The sequence below is a fragment of the Micromys minutus genome, assembly GCF_963924665.1.
Source record: "Micromys minutus genome assembly, chromosome: 1".
Classification (NCBI taxonomy): domain Eukaryota; kingdom Metazoa; phylum Chordata; class Mammalia; order Rodentia; family Muridae; genus Micromys; species Micromys minutus.
In genome coordinates, this window is record NC_137969.1 from 106,913,490 (window position 1) to 106,930,644 (window position 17,155).

The 17,155-nt window shown below is 44.7% G+C and overlaps 1 protein-coding gene across 3 annotated transcripts in view; it reads right to left on the reverse strand.

Moving 5' to 3' along the window:
* The window catches only part of CAP2 (cyclase associated actin cytoskeleton regulatory protein 2), a 157,970-nt gene that overhangs the window by 1,761 nt on the left and 139,054 nt on the right, over window positions 1–17,155 (reverse strand). For all 3 annotated transcript variants that reach the window (XM_080915482.1, XM_080915483.1, XM_080915484.1), the window contains 5 exons: window positions 13,998–14,187; window positions 10,965–11,137; window positions 9,137–9,260; window positions 8,958–9,040; window positions 2,616–2,756 (listed from right to left, as the gene is read on the reverse strand). In XM_080915482.1, the coding sequence (XP_080771608.1) occupies window positions 2,616–2,756; window positions 8,958–9,040; window positions 9,137–9,260; window positions 10,965–11,137; window positions 13,998–14,187 (711 nt within the window). The remainder of the gene's footprint in view (window positions 1–2,615; window positions 2,757–8,957; window positions 9,041–9,136; window positions 9,261–10,964; window positions 11,138–13,997; window positions 14,188–17,155) is intronic.

Consider the following 17,155-nt stretch of genomic DNA (forward strand, 5'->3'; position numbering starts at 1 on the left):
AGCTACATACCCAGGGCCTCAAGTTAGGGATGGGTTTAAGAACCAGACATGGACAAACTCAGGCGACCTCCGGAGGCCTCCTGAGCTCAGGGCTGCTGAGATGCTAACTGGAATAAGGGGAAAATTCTAGAAGGAAACCTTCAATAGAAAAACCAAATTATTTTTGATCTAGGGTCTTGTGCTATGTAGCCCAGGCTGGTTTTGAACTCATGATCCTCCTGCCCTAACCTCCTAGGGACTAAGACTCCAAATGTATGTCACAGACTTCAGCCTACAACAGGACGATTCTTGAGTCATCTAATGCACCCGTGTATCTGCCATCACTTCTGATATTCTTCTTTGAGTGTAAATATAGCTTTGTGTTTGTTCTCAAGTGAGACGTTCCAGACCTGGAGTTGAGGATGGAACCCAAGCCCTACTGCGTGCTAGGGACATGTATCTCTGAGCCCCATGTCCAGCCATGAAGAGTGCCTCTACAGTAGTATGGTGCTGTATCAACAAAGAGACTGATACATCCATGGCTTTTCTCTGGGAGGTTGGTTTCCATCAGGATGAAGCATGTCTATTGTCCATTCCCATATCTCGACACCCAAGGCAGGGTCTGCATTGCTCCCTCCTACCTCCTCCTGGACAGTGTGTGTAGAGGCCCAACTACTTGAGGGAGCATTCACTGACACAAAGAGGCAAAGGCAAAATAAAGTCAGACTTTAATTATATTTCATTCTTTAAGTCAGGGGTTCTTAAGCTTTCTAACGCTGTGACCCTCTGATACAGTTCCTCATAGTGTGCTGACCCTAACCATAAGATTACTTTTTTTGTTACTTCATAACTGTAATTTTGTCACTGTTATAAATTGGAAGGTAAATATTTGATATGCAGGACATCTGATACATGACCCCTGTGAAAGGGTTGTTTGACCCCTGTGATGGTTTGTATATGCTTGGCCCAGGGAGTGGCATTATTAGGAGATGTATCTTTATTGGAGTAGGTGTGTCACTGTGGGTGTGGGATTTAAGACCCTCATCCTAGCTGCTTGGAAGCCATTCTTCCATTAGCAGTCTTCAGATGAAGATGTAGAATTCTCAACTCTGCCTGCACCATGCCTGCCTGTGTGCTGCCATGCTTCTGCCTTGATGATAATGGACTTAACCTCTGAACCTGTAATCCAGTCTCAATTAAATGTTGTCCTTTATAAGACTTGCCTTGGTCATGGTGTCTGTTCACAGCAGTAAAACCCCTATAAGGGTCATGACCCACAGGTTGAGAATCACTGCTTCTACGCCAGTGGGTCTCAGTCTGGGCTCTGTACTGGAATCTATTTGGACATCTTAAACAATTGCAGATGCCTGATAGCATGCTCAGAGACTAACTTAATGAGTTTGAGGTGCTCGTCCAAACCCCCAGTTAATCTCAGCTGATCCAAATCTCAGACAGCTGGACGTTCTGCTTAAACAGCTACAAAGACCAGGGATGGCTCAACCTATGGCTGCTGCCTGGCTGGATTGGCTGAGAGCCCAAGAGGGAATGCTTGCCTTGAGTTGGATTAGCATCTCCACCATGGATCATTGTTTGCACAGTATTCTCTTTAAACTCAGATAAGGAATTCTAGGCTGCAAAATGTGGTACGTGAGGGCAGAGCCAAAGAAAGTCCTGAAGGATATGGATAATCTGTGCTTACGGACATCAGTTTGTCTGATGACTGCAACCTGTAGATAGCTGGTAATTGACCTACCAAGCTGATGCCGTCCTTCTCTTGAAAGCAACTTGCTGGATCTCTTGTTGCTGCCTCCTCCTGCCCTGCCCAGTTAGACTTAGGATTCGCATGGGTTTGTTTTCACATAATAATGACAAGCAGATCTGCTCTAATTTAGGATCCAAGGAAGGAGATATACTCAATCGTACTCAATGCTGACCTGGGCGGACACCTTCTAGAAACTCTCACTGGGGAGAGTATGTAAAGACACAGAGTTCTGGCTGAATTACTTGGGCTAGTATTTCTAAATGGGGAATTCAATGGGCCAGTGGTGTGAGGACTCATTTGGGAGCCTGCTAAGAATCAAGATTCTGGGGCCGGGGGGATGGCTCAGTGGGAAAGGTGCTTGTCTAAGCAGGAGGACCTGAGTTTGAATCCCCTAAAACCCACACATAAACCATGCCTGCAGTCTCAGCTTTTCTATGATAAGATGGAGGGAGGAGAGAATAACCCCCAGAAGCTTGGACAGAGGTAAATAAAAAACCCTGTCTCAAATACGGTGGAGGAAGGCAAGGACTGACACCCAAGGTTTTCCTTTGACCTCCACACATGTCATGGCATGAATGTATACCCCCACAGTGTGTACAAGGAACCCGGATTCTGGGCCCCATTGTGAGGCTCCTGAATCCAACCCTAGGTTCTCCTAGAGTTTGAGCCCTTTCTGTTCAACTTCCTAGTGGACTCTTATGTTACTTGGCATATGTTTGGCTACCTCCCTCCTTTCCTCCCTCCCTCCCTCTCTCTCTCCCTCCCTCATCTGCTTGTCTTCAAAGGAAACTCATGAGATGGCTGATGAGCCCCTCTCTGAGAATGCTAACATGCCACAAAACCCTTTCTGGGCAGGCTTTTGGAAGGAACTTACATAATCATCACCCTGAGGGACCAGGACATTCATCTCGGACGACTTGGCGCTCACGATCTCACAGTCTAGCGAATCTTCACTGAGGTACAGGTGGCATCCTTCCGTCTTATTAATGGAGATTGTTGGCACTCTCCCCATTACCTAAGATAAGAAAAAAAAGTTGGGACCAAAGCAAGGAAGTAAAAATGGCCATGTATCCAAGCAGGTACTCTCTGGAGTTCCTCCTGAGTTTACCATTAGGACTCATGACGCAGTATGTGCTCTGTCTTTGTCTGTCTGTCTGTCTGTCTGTCTCTCCCTCTCTCCTCTCTCTCCCTCCCCTCCTCTATCCATATGTGTGTGTCTGTCTCTGTCTGTCTGTATGTCTCTCTTTCACTCTCTCTGTATGTGTTTGTGTGTATGTGCCCATCTCTCTCTCTCTCTCCCTCCCTCTCTCTCTCTTTGTGTGTGTGTGTGTGTGTGTGTGTGTGTGTGTGCATGTGCTCGAGTGCGTGTGCGGGGTAAGTGTCATTTGAGGACAGAGTGGAATGACCATACAAGGGAGAATCCTAAACAGGCAGGATTTCTGTTTCTTGAGATGAAAATGAGGGATTAATTTGGAGGCAGTGGCTAAAATGTTCAGAAAAGCCCCACAACCTGTTAGTGAATCTGAAACGCCTATCTGATCTCATGATAAGGGAAGCAGGATTCATTTGCTAAAATTTAAGTGTTGGCAGTTATCTCTGAGACTGGGGCCAAAACAAATATCCATACAGACACTGAACAATAAGATTAATTTCGAATAGAAGCCAAGGATATTGTTCCCAAACTTCAGAATGGGTAAGAAACAATCCAGTTCTTCTCTTGGAAGTCACTTGCTGGGTAAGAGTCTGAGGGCTGAAGGTGAAGTTCAGCTGAGATAGGTGTCTAGGTATTTCAACATGTACTCATTTCAGGAGCTCAAACTGAGGACATTCACCCAGATAATAGGGACCCTTGAGCAAGAGGAGGGCGCGCTTTGTACTGTTTACAAGTAGCCAAGTCCAGCAAAAATTCAGATACGTTTTAAGTTTCTCTTCTAACAATCAGTTTTCAAACCTTCCCACAATGTCCACAGGGATATACCATTCTCCCAAAGACTACATTACAACTCAAGAAGTTTCCTTCTTGTAATGGTAATTAAAGCAATAAAGACATCTCTCCTTTCAACTTGAAGAAAAGACTAGTTTGCAAACGAAAGGAACACATTCTGTCTGTGGCATGGATGCTGTAAAGAATTCTTTGTGAGGAGTCTGGTCACCAAGCTTCTCCTTCTTCTCTTGCTCCATAGAAATTGGATACTGAGTTGGAATTGAAGCCCAGAGCAAGAGAAAGGTCCAGCTGGGTCATTCAAGGTCAGGCAAGTACAGGCAAGGGTTCTACTTGAGATAAAACAATATCTACATAGGTGTGTGTGTGTGTGTGTGTGTTTGTGTCTGTGTCTCTGCGCGTACATGTACATTTGTGTGCATGTGTTTGTTTTAAAAAATGTGCCTAGTCATGTTTCATGACTTCTGGATTTCTTTATGTTACAATGATGAAAGCATTTACATGTCAGCCTGAAGCACACAGATACCTCCAGCCAAGCTAAGGAAAGTGAGGAGCTGGCAGCGACTCCCACAGGGGCTTGGCTTATGAATATTATTTCTCAGTAATAATGAAAAACATCTCCAAACACAGTGACTGTCTGTCTTTCCCAATCTGTATGTTCTTCTAGAATTTTTTTCTTTTTGCTAAAAAAATTGCCAGGCCAAATCATATGAACTTTAACTTTTATTCTTTTCTTCAAATAACATTGTAGTAAAATTTGAAACTATATGAACCACCCAGTTTTAAGTGTACAATTGGATGCTATTCATAAATGTCCAGAGTTGTGCAATTGGGACTACAAGCCAGTTTTAGAAGAGTTCCACTATTCTAAAAATATCACTAATGGCCACTTACAACTGTTCCCCATCTCAGCCCCAGGCAGGTAAGTGATTTCTCCTTCTGTTCTGCCCAGGCCCTTTTGAGACAATTTACTAGGCACTCTAACTAAGTAATGGTGCTCTCTTGGTTTGAGCACCCAGAAATTCACTAAGTGTTCTGTCAAATGTTTCTCATCTCCGAATTGCTCCTTCCATCTCCTTCCACAGGTAGCTGATGGTTCACCCTTCCTGAGGTAACTGTTCATGGTGCACAGTTCACACCCTTAAAAATGTAACAAGATGCTTCAGGCATGGAAACATGCCAAGAATAAGAGATACATACACTTCCCACAACTCTATTACTGCTGCATTCTGGCTTATTTCCTTTTGGTGTGTTTGAAGGTTTCCTTCCTTCCTTCCTTCCTTCCTTCCTTCCTTCCTTCCTTCCTCCCTCCCTTCCTCCCTCCCTCCCTCCCTCCCTCCCTCCCTCCCTTCCTTTCTTCTGACAGGGTCTCATGTAGCCTAGGCTGGCCTTGAACTCACTTTGGGACCAAAGATGACTTTGAATTGTTATCTTTCTCCTGCCTCTACTTCCTGAGTGCTTTGGTCACAGGTGTACACTGTTACACTTGACTTTACTGTGTGTGTTTGGTTGGGCTTGAGACTTGGTTTCACGTTGCAGTCCTGGCTAGCCTAGAACTTGCTATACAGATCAAACTGGCCTCTAACTGCATCGAGTCCTCCTGAGTGCTGGGGTTATATGCGTGCACACACACTCAACTACTGTTCTCCCAACTCTCAAGAACTAAAATCTCACACTATCCCTGAAGTCCCCTGGATACTGGACTCCACTTTTCCTCATGTCTCCTTTCTTCCCTCCTTCCTGTATGTAGCTACTCTCCCGGCTTTTTGTTGTTATTTAAATTTTTTTTGTTCGTTTGTTTACTTATGATCTGTCTATTGGGTGAAGTGCCCAGAAGAACACTTTGACACATAGTGGGCTTCATGTGTAAATTGGTTTGCACACCTTATATTTCTTAATAAATGAATTTATCACATAGCACCACCCTGTAACCACACCTTTCTGCTCAATGCCTGTTTTTAAAATTCACCTTTTTTTTTAAATGCTGCTAAAAATAGCCTGTTCATTTTAACTGTTGAACAGTGTTCACTCATTTGCCAGTTGGTAGACACTGAAGTCTTTCTGTTCTCTGTTGCTACCACCATGTTGCTATATAGTACATACTTTCCGTGTTTCCTCAGCCTGGGACTAGAGCTTTACTATACATAGGCACGGAAGCACATAATGACTCCTCTACGGGCTATGGAAGTGGCATTCGTACTTGGTGCCAAATTTGTCCTGCAGTGAGTGTACCAAGTCACTGGACACAGCAGGCAGCCCAAGTGTTCCACTTCCACGACAGCTCGCGCATCAGACATTTTAGCATGCACTCAGTCTGGCCTGCACTAACAGCTCCTTGACACATAAGATCCCGCAAACAAGGCCATTCTGAATGCAAAAGAGATGAGTGTGAACAGGAATCTGCGATTGGTATTCGGTCACACCCCTCCTTCTGTCATGCTAGCATATCTTCCTATGTGTGTGCCAACCAGTTCACTTTTTATGTCTCGGAATTGTTAATATGCTCTGCTGGCTTTTCTATTAGAGCACGAGTCTTGCTTTCTGGTCTGTGTTAGCATCTACATGTTCTGCATGCAAATCCTTCTCATTATCTGCATTGCAAATATCTTTTCTTAATCCATATATGGTCTTTCAGCTTTGCAGATCATAGCCTCTGTTGAATATTATGAAAATTGTGGTGTGTGTGTGTGTGTGTGTGTGTGCACATGCATGTGTGCACCCTCGCACGCACAGTACTGAGGATTACACCTAGAACCTCACCCATGCTATGTAAACACTTTACCACTAAACTCAATCCCCAACCTAAAATTTTAACTTTAATGGGATTATGTTAACCACTTGTTTTATAGTTTGTGTTTGAATCACATGGACCATGAAACCATGAAGGGTTTTTTTTTTTTCTTTTTGTCTGTCTTTCTAAATATTTGAAAGTATTAAAAATACTTACTTTTAAGTATGGCATGAGTGGAGAATCAGTAGTTGCTTTATTTTTAAGTTTTTCCTTTAACATTTTTTTATGTGTTATGGGTGTTTTGCCTGCTTGCATGTCTGTATACCACATGTGTGCAGTACCTGTGGTGACCACAAGAGGGTGTCAGATTCTGAGACTGAAGTTAGAGATGGTTGGGAGATTCAACCTGAACGCTGGAAACCACACCCGGGTCCTCTGCAAGAGAAGCCAGTGCACTGCAGAGCCATCTCTCCAGCTCCTCAGTGTCCTCTTCATGCACACATAACTAACTGTTCTAAAATCTGTTTCAGTGTATATACCCGTCTACATCATGGCTTGCTAGTCTGCTTTTTTGTTTTGTTTCTTTTTTTTTTGGGGGGGGGAGGGTTCTTTTTTAAGTATCTCCAACCATGTGCCACCTTAGGATAAACCAATTCATTCACCTTGTTCATCTGCTTTCAGAGTAGTTCATCTAGTCTTTCAAAGATTTGATTTTAGAGTCCTGTGTATCACCAGTGTTTGAGTGTGGGTTTGCACAAACGTGATTGCTGGCCATGTGGCATTCATGAGAGTGTGCTAGGTGCTTGGGAGCTGGAGTCACAGGCAGCTGTGGGCACCTTAGTTTGGTGCTTAGGAGGAGCCAAATCCAGATCCCCCGAAAGAGCAGTATCACTTGCAACTACTGATGCTCCCTTTCAGTTTTACTGGTTTTAGTCTCTCAGCTTCCAAATGAATTTCAAGCTGTTGCTGTTATTGCTTTTCTCCTTCTCCTTCCTCTTTCTTCTCCTCCTCCTCTTCTTCAATAAAAAACTGCTAAAATATTCGAGCTTCACTGGACTTACTTACAGACTAAATGACAGAACTCACAACCGTTCTGTGTTCTTTCCAAATCTCCTTTATTTGGTTTGTTGATTCATTACTTGGTCCCCTTCAGTTTTGTTGCTGTTCTGAATCTTATTTTGGATTACATCTCCTAACACATATTTGTGGTGTCGAGAGGTGATGCTTTTTTGTCCCTGTTGATAGTATGTCTGTCTGTCCTGCTGTATAGTGTATTTCTGTCTTCTGGCCTTTATGTAAAACTACCATTTCACTGTCACAGAACGACATTTTAATATCTTCCATTTCAATTTTATTTATCTTATTGCAGGAGTTAGGACCTTTGATGCATTATTGAATGCAGGACAGGAAGAGAGCTCTTGCTTGAGTGTCAACAGCAACTCTTTTAAATGAGATATGCCATTCGCTATAGGATCTCAAGAGACGTTCTCAATCTGATTACAGCCTAGCGTCCCCTTTCCTGGGTTATCAGATGTGTGTGTGCAGGGCTGGCACGTCTATCAGGATTCCGGATGCCCCATCAGGGCTGTTTCCATACAGTGGGCATAAACAAAACCAACGTCTTCAAATGGTAAGGTAAATACACTGATGTAATGTATGCGATTAAGTGAGCTCTAATTAAATGTGCAAATGGAGAGAAACCTGGGGAAGAGAAAGATTTACATAACTGGAACTCTATCTTGTCAGTCATCTGCAGGAACCAGCAGATTGTAAAGGGGAATTAACACTTTGCAAGCAGCAGAGCCCATGAGGGGAGTTGGACTTGGCCCAAAGTCTTCTGATGGATTTCTGTATGTTGTAAAAGCCTGTTTAACCAAATCAGAACTAACTGAAGAAGTACAGGTCTTCTCTGGTTTCTGAAAATTCAACTCTGATTCTACTTCCTCTTTGATTATCACATTGATTCCATAAGCCATGCCCCTTCTTCCTCAGGGTCATTTTTCTCTGCGGAGGAGGGGGGAATTCTTTTTAGCCTGGGGGATATTATTTTCCTAGGATAGTCCCTCAATATTCTTTATTCACACAGTAATAAAGATTCATCCACTTGTGCGCTCAGCAACATTTACTGGGTGCCTACAGTCTGCAGGTAGCACACAGGTCTTTAGAACTGAAGTCCTGCATGGCTGGCTTTGCTTTCTCTTTTAGTGTTGGACAGAACCAGAGTCTTACGGGTGCCCGCACTGGGCCACTGAGCTGTCTCCCCAGCTCGGTAGCTCTCCTTGCGATCTAGAGGGTAAGACAGAGTTTATAGTACAAAATGGGAGGTGAAAAAACAAAACAAAACAAGACCGACTAATGGTGCCTAAGAATAAAGACAGGGACTCCCCAGAGAGGCGTTGATGAAGTTATGTTTAGAAAGAGCAGGAATTTGATGTTTCCTGGGTAGACCTATGGGACAAGTCCCTTCCCTTGTCCCCTGCAGGAAGATGATGGTTCATGCTGAGCCCTGGCCAGGGCAGAACATGGTGAGAGAGGCTGCTCACCTGGATCTGAATGTCCTTGGAGTTGATCACTTCCACGATGCCCACCACGTGGTCAAACACCAGGCCAAACTTCTTACAGTTATCTAAAAGAGAAAAAACCAAAAGCTCCAGGAAATGCACGTGGCAGGCTTCTGCAACACAGCTCGGCACACCAAACACACAGACTAAATTTTGCCTACCGACAGTGATGGAGTTTATTTTGCCCTTTATCTGAAGAGTGGATTTGTCACATTTGAAAATGTAAGCCACTTGTTTCAGCTCAGTCTCTGAGATGACAAGGTCATTCCTGTCCTCTTGGTATTCCTAAAGGTAAAACAGACAGGACCATTAAACACAAACAGCCTGACTGTTGACCTTGCCAGAGGCTTCAACGAAATTGTCACCTTTCAGCATGCTGTCTTCTGGATCATTCTCCTTCTGTAGAGACCTCCAGGTCTTAGCTGTCGATTGTAATCATGGGAGTAAGTGAACCATTGCTTAGAAGTGGGGATCAGTTAGTGTGGATGTTAACAGTCCTGCTAGAGGGCAGGGCTGGAGCCAGGGTGTGGTTGCTATGGGGATTTGAATGCTGGCAGTCCATTTGATGCTGCACCAGACCCTGCTGTGGTCATCAGAAGATGGGGCTGCTGGGGTCTGAACAGTGGTTCAAGCTCCATTGTCTTTTCTGGCCTTGACAACCTTCCCAGGGACTTTGTTCCTTACTCTTTAAGAAAGCTCTCTGATTTGGTTGGGGACTTCAGCTGCCATCCCTATTCAGAGCATCCCTGGCACACTTATATAATTAACCCTGAGAATGGTGGGTGGCAGTGGTGGGGCTTCAGGTTATGAACGGAACTGTCAGCCCATCACCGCAAGGCACTAGGTGGCTTCTTCCCCACCTGCTTAAACGTTTGGAAACCAGTAGTCATGCTCAAAGAAAGGAAGTGGCTAAGGGCTGGAGGACCAGAGGAAAAGGAGTCCTTGTCTAATGGTTGAGTTCTGCAAGATAAAAGTTATTCTATGGTGAATGCCAAAGATGGAAACAACTCTGTAAACACGCCCGGTACCACAGGGATGTGCACTTAATGATGCTTTGTTGAGATCTGGTCTTTTGCTGTGTATTGTAATGCTAAATACTGGCTTCCAAGGCCTGCTTGCCCCAGGGATGAGAAAATCCACAAGGGATTCTGTGTAACCTTGTTCCCCAAATTAACATCTCTCATTGGAGAGTAAAATTGCCTGCAGCCTATAGCTGGGCAGGAGATAGACAGGGTTTTTGGTTCCAGGGCTTGGGGTCTGAGGCAGGAAGAGAGAAGAAGGAGGAGAGAGAAGTCGCCATGGGCAGGTGAGGGCTGGCCGGCTGGTGTTGAGAGCTCCTGTGTGGAACATAGCAAGTTATAACTCTGGGTTTTCTGTACGGAATTAGACATGATGGTATAGAGGGTAGGTATCTGCCCAGCTCTCATGCTGATTAAGGCTTATTATAAATACAAAAGGTGTGTGTATGTGTGTGTGTGTGTGTGTGTGTGTGTGTGTGTGTGTGCTTTAATCTGGGAACTGAGTGACCTAAGGAGGGGTAGAAACCCCAATTTGAGATTAAATATTTACTGCAACAGTGGTTAGTGGTGAGTGTTATGTGTATTTTTACCACAGTTAAAAAACAGTTTTAAACAAGGCAGTGGTGGCACACACCTTTAATCCCAGCACTTGGGAGGCAGAGTCAGGAAGATCTCTGAGTTCAAGGATATCCAGGGCTGCACAGGGAAATGCTATCTTAAAAAAAAAAAAAAAACCAAACAAACCAAACCTAACTTAACCAAACCTAACCAAACCAAAAATAGTTCTAGAAAGAATCCATAGGAGCTACTGAAAAAAGATGTATGCAAGTCTGCAGAAGTGCCTGGTTTGCCATTTTTCCATCTTACCATTTCACTTGGAAACTCCCATGACTTTTGGAAGTAGTCTGAGGTGTTTAGAAGTCGGATTTAATCGAGTGAATCAGAGTAAATGTTATAGGGCTCCACTCACCACTCTCCATTTCTTCCCTTCCAACTCCAACACGGGAGCATGTTTCTGAGGAGAATTCAACTTTGGAGATGTGGGGCTCGGCGTGTGGGTTTTGGTTGGAGATCGAATTTGTCCTTGAGCCCTCAGGTTGGGATTCTTGTATGTTTTCTTGTCATCTGTGACATGCCGGAGCCCTAGAAAGGCACAACAGTTTTAATTGTCAACTCACCCTAAGCTAGGATCATCACCTGGGAAGAGAATCTCAATAAGAAGGTGTTTTGGTCTGGTTGGCCTGTGGCCATGTCTGTGGGGAGATTGTCTTGATTGGTATGAGAACAGCTTAAATATGGGCAGCACCATCCTTTGTTGTGGACCTTGGACTATATACAAGTAGAGAAAGCTAGTTGAACACTAACCACCCATGTGCTCACTTTCTGTCTGCTCTTGACTGTGATGGGACTAGTTGCTTCAAGTGCCTGCCTTGACTTCCCCACAGTGATGGACTGTCAGCTGGGATTGGAAACCCTGCTCCCTTGAAAGTCGTTGTTGTCACAGCAACAGAAAAGAAGCTAAAACAAAAGGTGTCACAGTGTAGGTGCACAGCATCTCATCTGATGAAATGGGAATGCCCACCATGTAAAGAACTTAGGAACTTTTGGTAAAGTTTGTAAGAACTGTTGTTCAAAGTCCGTAGGCAGAGGATGAACCCTGTGTAAGTTTAGATTGAAAGAAACGTGTGTGTGTGTGTGTGTGTGTGTGTGTGTGTGTGTGTGTGTGTGCATGCACACACGCATGCATGCGAGCTTGTTTAAAGAACATAGTTTTTGGGTGTAAATGTCCCTCAAGACCCTTGGAAAACCTGGTCTCTAGATCAAGACACTCCTCTGGGGGATTGTAGAAGCTTTTGATTTGATCAAAAGTTTGAGGTGAATCCTTGCAGGAAGAAGCAGGTCACTGGTTGCAGGTCCTGAACTCTTATAGCCTGTCCACACTTCCTGTCCACTTCTTGTCTGCTTCCTGTTTTACCAATAAGTGAGGAGATGAAGGGTCAACTCAGCCGGGTTTGGAATCACCTAGGAGACACAACTCTAGGCATGCCTGTGAGAGAATTTGCAGAGGTGTGTCACTGAGCAGAGAAGACGCCTCCCGAATAGGGATGACCATGGGCTGCGGCCTCAGCCTGAATTAAAGGGAGAAGGTGAACTGGACACCAGTGTCCACACCCTCTGCTACTTGGCCTGCTATGATGGGAGCAAGTGGGCCTGTGGTGCTTTCTCTATCGATGGACCATGCCCTCTCAAACTGTGAGCCAAAGCAGATTGTTTCTTGAGTTGCTTTTGTGAGGAATTTTGTCACGGTCAAGAGGAAAATAATGAACACAGTGAAGAACCCCATTTTTATAGAGATGACACCCCTACTGTGCAAAAAACAAACAAAAAGCCCAACAATTTCTCAAGCCATCTGTACTGGCTGGTTTTGTGTCAACTTGACACAAACTGGAGTTGTCACTGAGAAAGGAGCCTCAGTTGAGGAAATGCCTGCATGAGATCCAGCTGTAAGGCATTTTCTCAACTAGTGATCAAAGGAGGAGGGCCCAGCCCATTGTGGGTGGTGCCATCCCTAGGCTGGTAGACCTGGGTTCTATTATGAAGCAAGCTGAGCAAGCCAGGGAAGCAAGTCAGTAAGTAACATCCCTCCATGGCCTCTGTGTCAGTTCCTGTTTCCTGACATGCTTGGGTTCCAGTCCTGACTTCCTTTGGTGATGAACAGCAATGTGGAAGTGTAAGCTGAATAAATCCTTTCCTCCCCAACTTGCTTCTTGGTCATGATGTTTTGTGTAGGAACAGAAACCCTGCCTAAGACACCATCTACCACCCCCCCCCCAAGACTGCCTGGTTTACTCACAGCTAAATAATTTATTAGGTGTGGTTTAAAATGCTATGCTACCCCCAGAAAGTTATTTTTCAGAATTTGAAATCAGCTTTAGAGTTAGAAGTCCATTCCTTTACTCTGCATGTGAGTTTCAGAGGGGTGAGCAGCACATGTTTGATCCAGGAATAAATTTGAAGGTTTGATTTCTTGGCTTCCACCCCCATATAGAACAACCTCTACACCCCAACTCCTATTAACCATGCCAAACCAAAATCCCGGCAACATACCTTTTGGCCACGGGACTATATTGTCTAGCATGAGTGTACTTTTGGTCCTGATAAATGTTAAACATTTGCATTAAAATAATCAACTAGTTGACATATGAAGACAAAGGTAGATAGACCTTTCAAGATCCACTCATTGGTGAACTGAGAACACAGAGTCTCTGAGCTCTCACTGATCTGTATTGCAGCCCAGTGAAGTCTATGTTCCTCGAGCTGGAAAGCAGCCAGGATCCCACAGGCAACTCCTTATCCTAAGGATGGAGGTGGGATTGAAAGACCAGGATAAGTCCTGACCCCCTAACAGGTAAAGTAGAAGACCCCTAGCCGGTAGAGTAGAGCCAAAAATGTAGGATAGCTGGTTCAGTGACTGTTTCAGGAACTGGCTGACCATAAAGAATTTATGGCCTTAAGGTCAGGGTGACTCTGTTTCAGAAACTGACTGACTATAAAAACATAAAAGTTAAATAACACATCATAAACAATCTTGAGAAACCGGATGTTCCCCTGGCAATTCGTCATTGGTAATTTCCACCTTATAGGCAATCTTGAGAAACCAGGTATTTCCCTTACGATTCTTCACTGGTATTCTTCAATGATGTACCCCCACCCCCACCGTTGTGGTTTGTTTCCTTTAAAACCCCCATCTCCCAGCCACTCGGGGGCAGACTCCTCTACTCCTGCGTGGGATGAGTGTCGACCCCAGTGCACTGGTCCATTAAAAAACCTCGTGTAATTGCAGCAAGGATAGTCTCTCGTGAGTTCTTGGGGGGGGTCGTGTTATCCCTAGACTTCACTGAGGTCTCCCCTCTGTGGGGGTCTTTCAGGATGATGTACATTTCCTGGAGACCCTGGAGAATCCATATGCCTAGAGCCAAAGGGGAAGGGTTTGTTTTCTTACCTTTTGTGATGGCTTCTCCCTGATTAAGTTGGGCAAATAAAGCTGAGCGAGAAGGGGAGGGCTCCTCCTTTGTGCCCTCATTCTCAGAAGGTGGAGGTGGTCCAGGGGGAGGTGGTGGTGGAGGTGGTGGAGGCAAACCAGGCCCGGAGGAGAGAATGGAAAACGCGGATGCTGTGGATGCTACAGGACCCTGTGGGAGACAGAAGATGGGAGCTTTGCTGAGACTGGAGCTCTGGTTGGGATTGTCAGGGGTTTGAGACTCTCCAGTAGGGTCCTGGAGGCACAGCCATGCACTGAGAATCTGTTTGAAGGCTCTGAATCAGGGGGCGATCTTCTTGGGAACACAACGTCTGTTGGGTGAGCCCTGAATGTTTAGAAATCCTATTGCAAAGTCATCAGCAAACAACCACAGGCCCATATTCATGTCCAAGGCTCTGGATGAGAATAAAACCCAATCTTGACTAATTGGAATCATGAGCAAAATTGTTCAATGAATAAGAAAAGTAACTTTTTTTGTGGACATGACAAACCAAAACAGAGAGAGAGAGAGAGAGAGAGAGAGAGAGAGAGAGAGAGAGAGAGAGATGGAGAGAGTTTTGAGTACTTCAGAGTAGGCAGAAAGACTGAGATTCTCTGGAACTTGTTTCCCAAATCTGTATGCCTCAAACTGTCCCCACCCTCAAACAAAAGCCATTTGTGCCGTGGGCACTGTCAGATCCAGAGGTAAGAAGACACCTAGAACCCTGATCGTTCTGTGAATATGAAGGCTGATGGGTGGGCAGAAATGAGACCCTTCCCGAGTCCAGGCTGGTGCAGACCCTCATTTTCTGGTGTCTGTCATGCAATCCCCAGCTTAGAGGATGAACAAATTCAAGTGCCAGGGTTGGGGGACACGAGTGGGGCTTCCTGTCACACCACTGCTCATCTTTATCAATGTGATGGAGAAACACACCTCTGACTACAACTTTCGGGATATTTCCAGCAAGATTCTGCTGAGAAAGGAACACCAGCTCTCAGCCTTGGCAGTGCCGTCCTTGGTTGGGGCTTTTGGAACTGAGTACTAACATTTTATTTTTTTAAAGATTTATTTATTTTATATGAGTACATTGTTGCTATCAGAAGAGGGCATCAGATCCCATTGCATGTGGTTGCTGGGATTTGAACTCAGGACCTTTGGAAGAGCAGTCAGTGCTCTTAGCCACTGAGCCATCTCTCCAGCCCTGAGTAATAACATTTATTTTTCTGCCACTCCACACAATGTAGCCAGCTGCTTCACCCACCTACTGCCAAGTCTTCCCCATTGTCATGGCCTGTGTCACCAAGCTGGGAGCCAAATAAACTCTTCCTCCCTTAAGTTGCTTCTTGTCTGGTCCCAACGACAAGACAGCAACTAACACCGACCCCATAGATGGTATCCTCACGGTACTTAAAACCCTGGACTTAAATATACAATAAACTTAAGATGCGCATAGCATTATACTTTTAGTTTTAGTGCCTTGGTTACTGTTTGATTGCTTCGAAGAGGCAACTTATAGAAGAGAACATTTAATTGGGGGCTGGCTTACAGTTTCAGATGGCGAGTCCATTTCCATCATGGTGGGAGCATGGCAGGTAGGCATAGTGCTGAAACAGTACCCGAGAACCAAAATCCTGATCCCCAGACAGTGGGGAGAAAGGGAGGGAGGGAGACAGACTGAACCTGCTGTGGGCTTTTGAAACCCCAATGCCCACCTCCAGTGACACACCTCCTCTAAAAAGACCACACCTCCTCATCCTTCCTAAGCTGTTTACACAGTGGGAACCACACATTTAAGGCATAATGAGCCTATGGGGGCGGTTCTCATTCAAACCACTCCATTCAATGTCTTCTTGCTCTTGTTTTTAGTTATGTGAATGTATGGGTCATTTGTTTGGTGTATGCAATAGGTGTGTGGGTGTCTCCTTGACTCTGGGGTTCTAGTCAATTGTGAACTGCTTGACATGGGTGGTAGGAATCGAACTCAGGTCCTCTGGGAGAGCAGGAAGTGCTCATAAGCACTGAGACATCTCTTCTTCGTGTCAATGTTTGTAAACACTGACATGCTCTATACCTATGAAAAGGAATTAGAAGTCAACTAAATTTTAAAAAGGCAGAGGTAGGGGGAGTGGGACATTCCAGGCATCCCACTACCGAGAGTCTAAGGCAGAGGGATGACTGGTTTCAGACAATCCTGTGCTTTTCATATAGAGGTAAGTTTGGACTGCATAGGGAGACCCTGTCCCTAAATACGATGTAATAGGAAACTAAGAAACTGGGGATGGGGGTGGGGGTGAGGAGGAGACAGAGTAGTTTGTGTTTTCAGTACCAGATACAAGAACTGAAATCTTATGTAAGTGCCAAATGCTAATGAGCAGAGCATAATCTTATTTTCATAAACAACTCGGTATTACAAGATGTCAAAGTCAGGAAGTTCTAATCTGCCATTGTCTTTTAAAACAGCTATTTTCAAGCACTTACATAATCTCTATTCAGCACAAGATGACAGTGAATAGAAAAGATTCTCCTCTCATTCAGAATGTGGATGTTTGAGCCAAGGCGCCTGGCGGAAGTCTCTCCTGGAGCTACAGTTTACCACACTTTTGTTTTTTGTTTTATTTTTTCCTAAGGAGGAGCAGCCAGACTCCCTCAGGATTCTGGGGTCAAGCAGAAAATGGTTCCGTAGTTCTTGAGACCAACCAATTTTTTTTCTCCCCAGGATTCTAAATGATTTCTGTCATGTTACTGAGGTGAAATTTGAGGGACCTGCTCAGACTCATAACCGACACACAGCATAAGGTTTGCACATCACACCATATTCCAAGGCCTCTGTAATAGACACTAAGAGCCACAGCTTTCTTGTTTTTTTTTTTTTTCCCCTCATAACCACACCTCTATCCATACAGCTAGTGGAGGGGCAGTCCCCTCCCCCAACACTTCTGCTTTGCAGGCATCCTGTGAGAAAGGGAGCTGTCCCTGGCTTCTACATTTTAGGAACACTGGTCCCTTCATTCTCAGACTCTAAAAGCTGGGAAAGGACGCAGCAATGGATAAACCATATCCCATCTTCTGGGGACTTTGACATAATTCAGTTGGTGACAACAGAGAGGGTTTACAGAGATAAATGTGGAAAATAAAATCT